The 15078-nt window shown below is 42.3% G+C and overlaps 1 protein-coding gene across 2 annotated transcripts in view; it reads right to left on the reverse strand.

Annotated features, from left to right (window-relative positions):
• Positions 1-15078, reverse strand: part of wdfy4 (WDFY family member 4) — a 195701-nt gene that overhangs the window by 124425 nt on the left and 56198 nt on the right. For both annotated transcript variants that reach the window (XM_029697915.1, XM_029697914.1), the window contains exons 25-32: positions 7847-7958; positions 4861-5051; positions 4392-4547; positions 3718-3791; positions 3426-3587; positions 3164-3252; positions 568-664; positions 256-458 (exon numbers count right to left, since the gene is read on the reverse strand). In XM_029697915.1, coding sequence (XP_029553775.1) covers positions 256-458; positions 568-664; positions 3164-3252; positions 3426-3587; positions 3718-3791; positions 4392-4547; positions 4861-5051; positions 7847-7958 — 1084 coding nt within the window. The remainder of the gene's footprint in view (positions 1-255; positions 459-567; positions 665-3163; positions 3253-3425; positions 3588-3717; positions 3792-4391; positions 4548-4860; positions 5052-7846; positions 7959-15078) is intronic.

Here is a 15078-nt window from a genome sequence, read left to right on the forward strand (position 1 = left end):
TTGCGTTTATATTTTTGTTCAGTATAAATGATTTATTAAATCATTAGGCCTATTTATTGAAGTTCTTGTCTCTCGTCATTATTGATCCTCTGCTAGCTAGCTAGCTACATGCCAATGATTTCTTTAACATTGCAACGTGGAATGAATAGAATGAAAGACTGGGTCAAAATAATTAACAACGTGTTTATGAAATGTAATACAAATCATGTTAATGAACTATAAAACATACAGTATCTAAACAAAAGTATATCGTACCTATGACAACAGAGGGTTCATCCAGGCTCTCTACTAGGGTGCCTGGGAACACGCCCTCTCTGAAGCTGTTCCGCTCGCTCTGATTGGCCAGGAGGAGTGTGAGTAGGCGGAGCCCTAGGCACAGGGTGGAAGAGTGGAGGCGGGGCTGCAGGAACAACAGGAACCAATCACTGCCCAGTGTCTGGATCAGCTCTTTCTGCTCACTGCAGGTGGACACACACACACAGTAGAACAAACATGTTAAAAATGCAGTAGTTCCATTGAAACCCATGTTAACCCTATGGTGAGCGGTTTGACCCTGCAGGTACTCACTCTGCAGTGAGAAGACTGTCTGAGCTGATGAGGTCACAGAGAGAAGACAGCAGTTGATTACGGACCCACACTGGTCTGGCTGGACTGAAACTATGAGCTACAGGAGAGAGAGGAGAGAATTACTATACACTGACAGTGGTTGGGGTAATGGTTAACCCCTAAGGTCTAAGGGGCCCGGGGATGGGTTTCTACTAAGCTAATATATGTAATTGTTTTAAGATGACCATACCATGGATCATTTAGCTAATTGATTTTGAATTTTAGGTCCCCTGTAAGTATAAAAAAAATACACAAAAAAATTGTTGAATTTAGTCTTACTGCTGTTAGCCCATAGAAATGCATTGAACAACATATTCATACATGGCAAAAGGAAGTAAGTTTTGTGTCTGTCCTCCACTCAGTGGTCAGTGTATTAGGTTCAACCATCTAGAACCAGGTCGGACCTCCCTTTGCCACCAGAACAGCCTGGATTCTTCAGGGAAACGCTGCTCAATCGGTATCAAGGGACCAAACGTGTGTCAGGAAACATTCCCCACACCATTACACCACCACCAATAGTTGACACAAGGCAGGATGGGGCCAGGCAGGATGGTGCTGCAATAGCCCATCCGTGACAAGGACCAACATGTTCTGCGTTCCGAGATGCCGTTCTGCACACCACTGTTGTACTGCGCTGTTATTTGTCTCTTTGTGGCCCACCTGTTAGCTTGCACGATTCTTGAGCTCCCTTGACTGCTCATCAATGAGCTGTTTTTGCCCACAGGGCTGTCACTGACTGGATGTTTTTTGTTTGTCGCACCATTATCGTTAAACCCTAGACACTGTCATGTGTGAAAAGTCCAAGAGGCCTGCCATTTCTGAGATATTGCATACGGCGCGCCTGGCACCAACGATCACATCACGGTCAAAGTCACTTAGAATGGGCAAAACAAATTACCTAACATTCAATCGAACAGTAACTGAATGCCTTGTTGACTGTCAGCCTGCTTTATATAGCAAGCCACAGCCATGTGACTCCCTGTCTGTAGGATCTAACCATTTTTGTGAACGGGATGGTGTACCTAATAACCTGGAGACTGAGTGGATATCTGAGACATATAACAAGGATCAGGAAATTATTTATGTGTTTTTTACCCATATTTAAGCCCTTTTTTATGTCACTAAAGTACTTCCATATATACTGGATGTACAAAACATCAGGAACACCCTGCTAATATTGAGTTGCACCCCATTTTACTTCAGAACAGCTTTAATTAGATGGTGCATGCACTCTACAAGGTATCAAAAGCGTTCCACAAGGATGCTGGCCCATGTTGACTCCAATGCTTTCCACAGTTATGTCAAGTTGGCTGGATGTCTTTTGTGTGGTGGACCATTCTTGATACACATGGGAAACTGTAGAGCATGAAAAACCCAGCAACATTGCAGTTCTTGACACACTCAAACTGGTGCGCCTGGCACCTACTTCCATACCCCGTTCAAAGGCACTTCAATATTATATCTTGCCCATTCACCCTCTGAATGGCACACATTCACAAACCATGTCTCAATTGTCTCAATGCTTAAAAATCCTTCTTAAAACCTGTCTCCTCCCCTTCATCTACACTGATTGAAGTGGATTTAACAAGTGACATCAATAAGAGATCATAGTGTTCACCTGGATTTACCTGTTCAGTCTATGAACAGGTGTTCTTAATATTTTGTACACTAAGGGTATACTGTACTTCCATATATTTTTTAAAACTGGTACTGGGCTATGTTCAGACAAGTCTTGTGAGGCTTGTGGGCATCCTAGAGCAAAACAACCAACGTGATTGTGAGAGTCTCACCTTTCGATGTTGGGGTCACATTAGTGTGTAACCTAAACTGTTCGGACGCTACAGACAGAAATTGACAAATCGGCCGTACCGACTTCAGACGAGTCCCGTGACTCTTGTGGGGGTCGTAGAGTAAAGCATAGAACACCATCATGTTTGTCTTTCCACAGAGGGGTCATATTAGTTTCTAGGCCAAACCGTTTGGACTCTAGATACGTTTTCGTGAGAAGACCGATTTTCGGGATGTCTCCTGGTCTGACAAACACTGCTGTAGCTCTGCCACCTTCCACCGCAGATGCGGAAGGCTGACATCGGTGGATGTGGTAGATTGCAAAAAAAACAGATATCTCTAATTTAAACAGACAGATTTTGATGGGGATTTTAGTTGTTATGCTAATTAGATTTCTGTGTGGGCATTAGGGATGTGATTAGGGTTAGGCTAGAACTAAAATGTGCCGTCAGATGCTCGATTAAGTTCTGGGTGAGACGTGTTAGACAATACTAGAACGAGGAGTGGAAGCAGGGCGGTAGCTCCAACCTCTCTGCAAGTTACGGACAAGTCTATGGGCCAAATGTCCCCTCTCCTACCGAAATTAGAAAGACGCAGACACCTGCAAAATCAGAATTTATCTGAAAAAAAATGTGTGCTGGAACCAAGTTCCTTGTTTGTCATCGAATCCCACGGTCTGTTAAACACTATGTCACCAGTTTACGTGCATCTGTCCACGCGAGACTAGGCTGAACTGGAATAGAGCTATTAGCTACTTGTGGGGCTGTACCTTTGGTTTCCTCATCAAGAGAGTCAGAGAGTCCAGAGCTTTCACTCACACTTGGGGGAGGCACAGTGTACACCAGGAAGAGGCCAAGTCTGGAACAAATAGAAAACACACACTTGGTTTAGTACACTAGTGACATACACACAGCACACTAAGAAGAATGAATGGCTGTCCCATGAAAGACAACGCTAAAATGAAACACAGATGAGTATTTCCTATGTGTGTACTGCATATGCCTGTGACACAGAGGTGTGTGTGTGTGTACCTGCGTATGTCGGTGGAGGTGAAGTGTCCTCTAAGCAGGTTAGTGATGATACAGATGGCAACCTTTACTTTCCTGGGGGTCACCATGGGGTCAGCCAATAGGAAGAGCAGTTTAGGCACCAGACCCAGGTTATGCATGGCCTTTGCATTACCATGGTCACCACTGGGGGAAAGGGTGGGGGGAGGTGCAGAAGTTCCTTGTTCAATTTACTTGTGGTTGAAGTAAAGTAAGTGTGTAATTTTAACAAGGGTAGCACAACATTTTGTTTTGATGGCTCATGAAGATACTCTACCTTGATGATTTCAGGATTTCAGCAAAGTGATTGAGAACTGACAGGTCCAGACTTTCCGCAGTGTTCTTCCACACCTTCAAGGGAAGGAGCAAATGTTAGAACACCTTCCTAATATTGAGTTGCACCCCCCCCCCCCCCCCCCCCCTCACAACAATTCGTCAGGGCATGGACTCTACAAGGTGTCAAAAGCATTCCACAGGGATGCTGGCCCATGTTGACTCAAATGCTTCCCACAGTTGTGTCAAAGTGGCTGGATGTCCTTTGGGTGGTGGACCATTCCTGATACATACGGGAAACTGTTGATCATGAAAAACCGAGCAACATTGCAGTTCTTGACACACTCAAACTGGTGCGCCTGGCACCTACTTCCATACCCCGTTCAAAGGCACTTATATATGTTGTCTTGCCCATTCACCCTTTGAATAACACACATACACAATCCATGTCTCAATTGTCCCTTCATATACACTGATTGAAGTGGATTTAACAAGTGACAGCAATAAGGGATGATAGCTTTCACCTGGATTCACCTGGTCAGTCTATGTCATGGAAAGAGCAAGTGTTCCTAATATTTTGTACACCCAGTCTATATATAACAGGTGGTGTCTAGTTATCAGCTCTAGGAGTTGATTTGGGAATGTAGGGTTGGTGTAGGGCTGGTGGTAGTACGGTACCTCCAGGTCACAGAGCAGGGCATTGAAGGCGGGTCTGTTGTGTAGACAAGCGGCTCCAGATCCCAGGTGGTCCACTGAACCAGACAGAGACAGCACCAGCTGAAAGGTTCTACTGCTCAACACACCGCTCTTAATCTTCAGCAGGAATGCTAGGAGCTAGAGACAGGGAGGAGGAGATGAGGAACAGAGTCATCATCCCAAGGCAACCACTTTTTAATGTAATTACTGTCATCTACGTTTGGGGGCATCCAGAAGTTTGGGCTGTACAGATATGTCATGAGGCGCCAAAATTCTATCCATTCCGTTTCGTAAAGACCTGACTGGGTTGTGTTCATTAGGGGATGCAGTGGAAAACATTTTAAAACATTTTGCAAGAGAAGTCCAGTTAATCACTCCGTTTCAGTCCATTTTATTCCATTTGGTGCCTAATGAACACGACTTTAATGACAGGTGTTTGGGTTGTACCTACCTTGTAGCCGTTGATGCGTGTCATCTCCCGCTCCATGGCAGGGCTTGTCTCCAACACAGACAGCAGAACTTTCACTGCTGCGTACAGCGCTCCGTCGTCTGCCGCCATAGCAACCATGCTTAGGATCACCACCGGCCCACCAAGGTACAGAAAGCCATCCCCTGCGCTGCTGGGAGCGAACGTCCGCACTCCTGACCGACACCACAACACACGTTCAAACTGTATACTGTGAACAGTTAATAGTACCATACAGATTGACCTCTGATGAAAGCACACTTACATTTCTTAACTCTTTACACTCGTACCAGTATAAGGAATGGAAATGTCAGATTTGGGCACTAATAAGTGACAAAATTTGAACGTAGTGGCTGAACAATAACATCAGAGCTCTGGCTCTGCGCTTCTCAGCACTGTATGTGTTTTAACGGATATCCGTTCTAAACTTGACACTGCATCGAGTCATCTTAATTTTCAGCATTTCCCTCACTCAGACGTTGCCCCCGTCTCCCGGTAATTGGGCAACTTTTGCTAATGTTTTGTTGTCTGAGTGTGGAAAATGCTGTAAATTAAGATGACTCAATGTATTTTGAAAGATGAGATGTTGAGGACTATAATAAATACCGCTTTGATGTAAAACAAGCAAGTCAAACACCTGTGAGTCCAAATGTATACTTCACATCTCCAAATCATAAAACTCATGTCATATACAGTGTCAACATTTATGCAGAGTTACAAGATGTAGAGTTGGATGTAGAGTTACAAGATGTAGAGTTACAAGATGATGTAGAGTTACAATATGACATGCCGTCATACCAGTGGAGGCTCCTCAGAGGAGGAAGGGGAGGACCATCCTCCTCAGTGAATTTCATAAAAATGTAAATTGTAAAACATTAAAAAAGTTATCCTTTTTAGATAAAACTAACCTAAATATAATCAAGTCACCAAATAATTGATTAAAACACACTATTTTGCAAAGAAGTTCTACAGTAGCCTCAACAGCACTCCATAGGGTAGCACCATGGTATTGCCGGAGGAAAGCTAGCTTCCGTCCTCCTCTGGGTACATTGACTTCAATACAAAACCTAGGAGGTTCATTGTTCTCACCCCCTTCCACCGACTTACACACTAATTATAAGAACTTCTGGAGGACATCCTCCAGCCAATCAGAGCTCTTGCAGCATCAACTGACATGTTGTCCACCCAATCAAAGGATCAGAGAATGAATATAGTACTGAAAGCATAAACTACAGCTAGTTAGCACTGTAGTGTATAGAATGTGAAAAACAATAGTTGAACAGTTCTGAACAAATTAATTTCTTCCAAAATGAAGGAGAAGCAAGGGTTTACTAACGCATTAGCTCAATTATCTATGCTGACTAAGACGTTACCTTAGCTAATATGATGACAACGATGTAGGCTGTGTGTAGCGGTTTGGCTTGGAAAGTTTTTTTCACCTGGTCACATACAGCTGATGTGTTGTGCATTGAAGTCCAAAAGCGAAGGGAAGAGGTAAGAGGAGGAAAGCACTTAGATGCGAGAAGGAATACAACGTGGCTGCTATGAAAGTGAACTGTGTTTACGCGTGATCATGGGTGTATTCATTCCGCTGATTTTGTTGAAAAACCTTTCTTAAACGGAACAAAACGGGGATAAACATACCTGAATTTGTCCAATAGAAACTCTCGTTTGCAACTGTTGGACTAATGATTACACCCAATATTTTTTATTTTATTTTTATTTCACCTTTATTTAACCAGGTAGGCTAGTTGAGAACAAGTTATATCAGCTAGATGCAGGCAAGAGTTTGCAAGGTGATATTGAAAGTCACTGTCTGTCACCTCAAATTTGTCTCTCGAACCTGTGTGCACCAACGTTGTAAACCTTCATTCATAGGCTAGGTTATAGCAACTTCATGATGGGTATAGGGAAAATTTGAGTATCATGTAGTAGCCTAAATCTATCGATGTTACGTTGAGCTGAGTGAATGGAATATGAATGAGAGTCATTCAATATGCTCTAATACAAATAAGGCCATGCTCATGAAAAAAAAAATGGCCTTCCACATCTTTAACGGCACTGACAGCCACTGTGTAATACCCTGGGTTGTTCTGAACATAATTGACTTATTTGTTTATTTATTGTGAAGACAATTCACACGCCCCTGAATGCACTCATGACTCCTTTCTATGCGCACCAAAAATAAGATGTGTTTCTCTGAATTGCCTTGTGAAAGCCTAACACCATAAGATCATATTTTGTAACTTAGCTAGTCATGTTGGCATTAGAACAGGCTTTCAAATCATGTCCACCTGACCCATATTGCGATTTAGAATAGACCATTTTTGGATTGCGTAAACAATAACAGTAATTGTGTGATGGAGGGGTAGCAGAGTTGTGTTCCAAAACAACTACAAGTGTGCTTGCTCTAGTTCCTCAACGGCACAGCCAGGAAAGCTCAAAAAAGTACCTTAAAGTTATACTCTTCGTTAAGGCATAAAAAGTGCATTGAAATTGCTTAGCGACTGTGCACACTTTGGAGAGGTGTGTTGCCACTTGGAGACACCAGTTAGTCCTCTCACTCAAACTCTTGTCATTTTGTTGTCCAGGAAATGCTACTGAATGCATCCAGAGTATTTTCTGTAAATGTAAAATGGACATAAAATCAACAGTGCCATGTTTGGAATCGGTCTTGTCTCAGGTGACCTGTTGTGTACTCACCTTGTCTCCAAACTGTTCCCTTTCAATTGCTACCATGGTTATGCATTTCATATTTATTCTGTAAGAAACATTTCAATTTAGCCCTATCCATATCCATATAGGCCAATTCCCACGAGTGTAAAGGGTTAAACTGTGTATTTTGTTAGTCTTAGAAAATAATATGATCCGAATACGAAAGTTTCCCTTTACACAAATACAATTTCACACGTCTTCCACAACAGTTAAGTCCACCAAATTAATTTCAATGAATGCGCTGTTGGTTGTTTACCAAAGTGTCCAACCAGTGCAGCTCCTATGGTGCGTGCAGTGCCAGTCAGGTGGTGGCTGATGTTTTGAGACAGGAACACAGGGGTGGAGTTATCCCTGGACGTGATTCCCATCTGAAATAGAACACACAGGAGACAACATACAATTTGTTACGCTCTCAGTAGTGACAGGACAGCCCTGGGCCCTATATTTTTCTGATCAGGTATTGTCAAGACTTCCCCGGTCCTACTAATCACCCCAAACAGTTACCCCAAATATCCCCAAACAACCACAAACATATACACCAAACAACCACAAATAGGTACTCCAAACAACCCCAAACAAACACAAACCATAGAAATAGAATGAATAGAACTGGCGTCCTTTCAATGATGGCATAATGGGTGGACTGGCGGCCATTGCGAGTATACCCATAGGAGCAAAGCAGGAAGTAAAAGCAGGAAGTGGACCAATCAATATGTGATGTGATTTGTTAATTCACATCAGTTAACATAATTTGAATGAACGTTCTACATGACCATGGAAAAGATTGCATCACAATACCAGGCAGCCATTTTGAGTGTACCCATGAGTTTACCAGTCAAATTGCCAGCGTTAGAGGTTCCAAGCCGATTCTATTAATTATATGCATATGCCAACCCCAAACAAGTACCCCAAATAACCCCACATCAGAAATATGGGGTCCTACTAATCACCCCAAACAACCACCATAAACAGGTACCCCAAACAACCACAAACAGGTACCCCAAACAACCACAAACAGGTAACGCAAACAATCACAAACAATGCAAAACAACTACAAACAACCCCAAATAGATACCCCAAACAACCATTAACAATAGGGAAGCATCCAGCTGCAGATTATGCACGCTTAGGGCACTTGGTCTGCGAACCTCATAGCCCAAACCTTAACCCTGGACGGCAGGTAGCCTATTGGTTAGAGTGTTGGACTAGTAACCGGAAGGTTGCAAGATCAAATCCCTGAGCTGACAAGGTAAAAATCTGTTGTTCTGCCCCTGAACAAGGCACTGTTACTAGGCCGTCATTGAAAATAAGAATTTGTTCTTAACTGACTTGCCTAGTTAAATAAAGGTAAAAAAACATGTGTCTCAGTTGGTATGGGTGCCTGTAGTGCTCTAATGCTCTGGACCAGAGCTATAATCTGTCACTAGCTCTGATCAAGGGGATTTAAAAAATATTTTCAGTACCAGTCAAAAGTTTGGATACACCAACTCATTCCAGGGTTTTTCTTTATGTTTACTATTTTCTACATTATAGAATAATAGTGAACACATCAACACTATGAAATAACACATTGAATCATGTAGTAACCAAAAAAGTGTAAAACAAATCAAAATATTTTTTATATTTTAGATTCTTCGAAGTGGCAACCCTTAGCCTTGATGACAGCTTTGCACACTCTTGGCAATCTCTCAACCAGCTTCATGAGGTAGTCACCTGGAATGCATTTCAACTAACAGGTGTTACTTGAAATGTTAAAGTTAATTTGTAGAATTTCTTTCCTTCTTAATGCATTTGAGCCAGTTGGTAGGGGTGGTATACAGAAGATAGCCCTATTTGGTAAAAGACCAAGGTCCTGAGCACTCTAAAGCAGGTTTTCATCAAGGATCTCTCTGTAATTTGCTCCGTTCATCTTTCCCTTGATCCTGAGTAGTCTGTATTCAGACCTTTAGCTATGAGACTCGAAATTGATCACAGGTGCATCCTGTATCCATTGATCATCCTTGATATGTTTCTACAACTTGATTGGAGTCCACCAGTGGTAAATTCAATGGGTTGGTCATGATTTGGTAAGGCACACACCTGTCTTATATAGATAAGGTCCCAGAGTTGAAAGTGAGTGTCAGAGCAAAAACCAAGCCATGAGGTTGAAGGAATTGTCCGTAGAACTCCGAGACAGGATTATGTCGAGGCATAGATCTGGGGAAGGGTACCAAAAAATGTCTGCGGCATTGAAGGTCCCCAAGAACACAGTGACCTCCATCATTCTTAAATGGAAGAAGTTTGGAACCACCAAGACTCCTCCTACAGCTGGCCATCCAGCCAAACGGAGTAATCGGTGGAGAAGCACTTTGGTCAGGGAGGTGACCAAGAACCCGATGGTCACTCTGACAAAGCTTCAGAGTTCCTCTGTGGTGATGGGAGAATTTTCCAGAAGGACAACCATGCCAAGGGCACCATCCCTACGGTGAAGCATGGTGGTGGAAGCATCATGCTGTGGGGATGTTTTTCAGCGGCAGGAACTGGGAGACTAGTCAGGATCGAGGGAAAGATGAACGGAGCAAATTACAGAGAGATCCTTGATGAAAACCTGCTCCAGAGCGCTCAGGACCTCAGACTGGGGCAAACATTCACCTTCCAACAGGAGAACGACCCTAAGCACACAGCCAAGACAATGCAGGAGTAGCTTTGGGACAAGTCTCTGAATGTCCTTGAGTGGCGCAACCAGAACCCGGACTTGAACACGATTGAACATCTCTGGAAAGGCCTGAAAATAGCTGTGCAGCGATGCTCCCCTTCCAACCTGGCAAAGCTTGAGAGGATCTGGAGAGAAGAATGGGACAAACTCCCAAAATACAGGTGTACCAAGCTTATAGCATCATACCCAAGAAGACTCAAGGCTGTAATTGCTGCCAAAGGTGCTTCAAAAAAGTACTGAGTAAAGGGTCTGAATACTTATGTAAATGTAATATTTCAGTTGTAATTTTTTTATACATTTCCAAAAATTTCTAAAAAACTGTTTTTGCTTTGTCATTATGTGGTATTCTGTGTAGATTGATGAGGAAAAAAATGTGTAAAAAAAGCACAGAATCGTCTAGAATGTTATTGTATGCTGTAGCATTAAGATTTCCCTTCACTGGATCTAAGAGGCCTACCCTGAATCATGAAAACCAGCCCCAGACCATTATTCCTCCTCCACCAAACTTTACAGTTGGCACTATGCATTGGGGCAGGTAGCGTTCTTCTAGCATCTGCCAAACACAGATTCATCCATCGGACTGCCAGATGGTGAAGCGTGATTAATCACTCCAGAGAACGTGTTTGCACTGCTCCAGAGTCCAATGGCGGCGAGCTTTACACCACTCCAGCCAATGCTTGGCATTGCACATGGTGATCTGAGGCGTGTGTGCGGCTGCTCAGCCATGGAAACCTATTTTATGAAGCTCCCGACGAACATTTCGGTTCTTGTGCTGACATTGCTTCCAGAGGGAGTTTTTGAACTCGGTAGTGACTGTTGCAACCGAAGACAGACGATTTTTACATGCTACGTGTGTCAGCGCTTGGCGGTCCCATTCTGTGAGCTTGTGGGGCCTACCACTCCGTGGCTCAACGTTGTTAATCCTAGACATTTCCACTTCACAATAACAGCACTTACAGTTGACCGGGGAAGCTCGAGCAGGTTTTTTTATTTAGTATATAAACTCCTCCTGTGTTTGCCCCACCATTTATTGAGAAATCCCCCATCATAGTAATATTTCCTGCATCACATAACAATACCTTCCCCATTTCTACCCCCTATGGACTTCAAATCTCCCACAAATGAAATGTTCCCCCCTAAAATGGTTTAACCCATATCTGGCAACCCTGTTTAGCTTTTGCGCTACAGTTAGGCTAGGCAGTAGGCTTGTATTTGGGGTGATGATCTGTGGGGTGATAATATTTTATTTGCTTTGTGATTTGTCCAAAACTGTAAACAATTTGTCAAGTCATATGCTTCGGTTATTGTATACACTGTAACAAGTACATTGAAGATTTGGAATAGCTGAAAAGTGGCCAAACTCAGTTCATATTTTTCTGGCAAAGGACGCAGCCATCTTTGACTTTGTTTGTTTGCGTATTATAGTGATTGGCATTCTGGGATTAGGGAGTTTTCACTTGTCAAACAAACATGGCTGCCATCATAAAGAATTTAGTTCATGTTAGCTTCGCTGACACGCATCTCTTTTCTAAACAATATTACATTTCTCAATTTTTCTAACCAGAGATGTAGTACATTGTAAACAAGTCTAGCTACGAATTCAAAAAAAAAATGTATGAAATGAATTGAAATGTATACATTCACTACTGTAAGTCGTTCTGGATAAGAGCGTCTGCTAAATGACTAAAATGTAAATGTAATGTAGCTATTAGGTTGCTAACTTATGTTTAGTTTTTTTGTCAGCGCAACCTGTTATTTAGACTGGTTTATGGAATGAGTTTGGCTGTGGATGTGTTCCGTGTGATGCTTGGATGATAAAGTTTGAGTTTATCTTTTACAATAAAAGGTGAAATTGAGGGATAAAGTTGTAAAGACCTTTATTTCCCATCAGTACAAAACATTGTTTAGATGCTTTTCAGACAACAATGCTGTTTGAACATGTTTGTTGCATCATATGTTCTGTAGCTACTGTTCCAATCACATATTTGCGATGGTACACTGCAAGGACCATTCAACAATTATCACAAATATGTGATTGTATGCATCAAAAGGGTTAACCAATCATCTGTCATCTAAATCAGTGCAGTACAAGTTGAGTGCCCTTCTCTATATGCATGGTGACAGTCAGCAGTTGACTATTTAGAACCCATAGCGGCCGTCAACTGACTTTCTATAAATTACTATAGTGGCCGAGAATGGCCTTGTTTTCTTAAAATAATGTACATGTCAATATCGCAAAATTAACTTGCAAACAACCTGTTGTTGTATTCGCGTGGCTGTTGTCATCAACCAGAAACCGGAAACAGGGTATGCTGTCATTTGACTTTTTTTGGTGTTGTCGATGCAGTGAAACTTGGGGAATAGATTGTCATAATAACTTGGTTGGTACAGGCAAGCACATCAGCGGTGGAGCATGGAAATTGTTGAAGTGTTTAGCTAAGTATAGTCAGCTAACTAGTTGGTTGTTTATTCTTGTTTCTACCAATGTAAATTACATGGAAATGGCCCAAGCTGCTTGCTGTAGCAAGCTAGCTAGCAAATTAGTTAGTCTGTCAGGCAAGAACAGTTGTGTGTAGCGGTAAACATGGGCTGCACTCACGAAGCGTCAACCTCAGCTGTCACTTTCACTAGCTAGCTAAACAGACAAATAGCCACCGAAATGAAGGCTAGAATAATTAGTGTTTATCTGTTGGGCTTAGGTTATGGTTTGTAAATTCTGCTAGGTGCAGATACTAATATGCTATACATTGCCTTGTTTTCCTATTATTTGAAAGCTTAGCCTTCAGCCACGCTCAAGGTCCTAAACGATATCATTACCGCCATCGATAAAAGACAATACTGTGCAGCCGTTTTCATCAACCTGGCCAAGGCTTTCGACTCTGTCAATCACCACATTCTTATCAGCAGACTCAACAGCCTTGTTTTCTCAAATGACTGCCTCGCCTGGTTCACCAACTACTTCTCAGATAGAGTTCAGTGTGTCAAATCGGATGGCCTGTTGTCCGGACCTCTGGCAGTCTCTATGGGGGTGCCACAGGGTTCAATTCTTGGGCCGACTCTTTTCTCTGTATACATCAATGATGTTGATCTTGCTGCTGGTGATTCTCTGATCCACCTCTACGCAGACGACACCATTCTGTATACTTCTGGCCCTTCTTTGGACACTGTGTTAACAAACCTCCCGACGTGCTTCAATGCCATACAACACTCCTTCAGTGGTCTCCAACTGCTTTTAAATGCTAGTAAAAGTAAGTCGTTTTAAAAAGTGGTAGGAAGTTATATCTGTTCCAGAGCTTGTAATGGATTACAACAAGAAAATGGCCAAGGTTGACCATCTTGACCAATTGAGGAGCTATTACAATGTTGGACGCACAGGCTGAAAATAGTGGAAGTATGTGTTTTGGGGGAAGCTCAACATTGTCATCATAAATAAGTACATTGTGTGGGGGACCCTGCAAAATCCCCTTCCTAGAAACCGCAGACACTGGTCCCTGAAGGCATTCAAAATGCAGCTTGTGCATTCACATTGTGATATGGCTACAGTGGCATGAAGAGGGGAGCCAAGAGTGCGGCACCAGTGCGTGTGGACTGAGTTGTAACTAATTTGAAAGCAGGCTCCTTTGGGTGCTCTAAGTGTTCTGTGCCACTTTGCAGGATGGGGCATGCTTCCAGAAGATCCATGACATGTTGTAGGCTGAATGCAAACACTAAAGTGACATTGTGAAATATTAACCTCCCTGGGCTTGCGTCCCACCTAGTCAACAGCCAGTGGAATCGCGTGGCGCGAAATACAAATACCTCATAAATGCTATAACTTAAATTTCTCAAACATATGACTATTTTACACCATTTTAAAGACAAGACTCGTTAATCTAACCACACTGTCCGATTTCAAAAAGGCTTTACAGTGAAAGCAAAACATTAGATTATGTCAGGAGAGTACCCTGCCAAAAAGAATCACACAGCCATTTTCAAAGCAAGCATATATGTCACAAAAACCAAAACCACAGCTAAATGCAGCACTAACCTTTGATGATCTTCATCAGAGGACACTCCTAGGACATTATGTTATACAATACATGCATGTTTTGTTCAATCAAGTTCATATTTATATCAAAAACCAGCTTTTTACATTAGCATGTGATGTTCAGAACTAGCATACCCACCGAAAACTTCCGGTGAATTTACTAAATTACTCACGATTAACGTTCACAAAATGCATAACAATTATTTTAAGAATGATAGATACAGAACTCATTTATGCAATCGCGGTGTCAGATTTTAAAATAGCTTTTCGGTGAAAGCACATTTTGCAATATTCTGAGTAGATAGCCCGGCCATCACGGCTAGCTAATTTGACACCCACCAAGTTTGGCCCTCACCAAACTTAGATTTACTATAAGAAAAATTGGATTACTTTTGCTGTTCTTCGTCAGAATGCACTCCCAGGACTTCTACTTCAACAACAAATGTTGTTTTGGTTCCAAATAATCCATAGTTATATCCAAATACCTCCGTTTTGTTCGTGCGTTCATGTCAGTATCCGAAGGGTGACGCGCGAGCGCATTTCGTGACAAAACATTTCAAAATATTCCATTACCGTACTTCGAAGCATGTCAAACGCTGTTTAAAATCAATTTTTATGCGATTTTTCTTGTAAAATAGCGATAATATTCCAACCGGGCGACGTTGTATTCATTCAAAGAGAGAAAGAAAAACATGGAGAATTCACATGAACGCGCATCTCCAGTGTCACTGTTCTCAGCCTGACCACTAACAAATTCTCCTCCTGT

Source organism: Salmo trutta, chromosome 18, assembly GCF_901001165.1.
Source record: "Salmo trutta chromosome 18, fSalTru1.1, whole genome shotgun sequence".
NCBI classification, from domain to species: Eukaryota; Metazoa; Chordata; class Actinopteri; order Salmoniformes; family Salmonidae; genus Salmo; species Salmo trutta.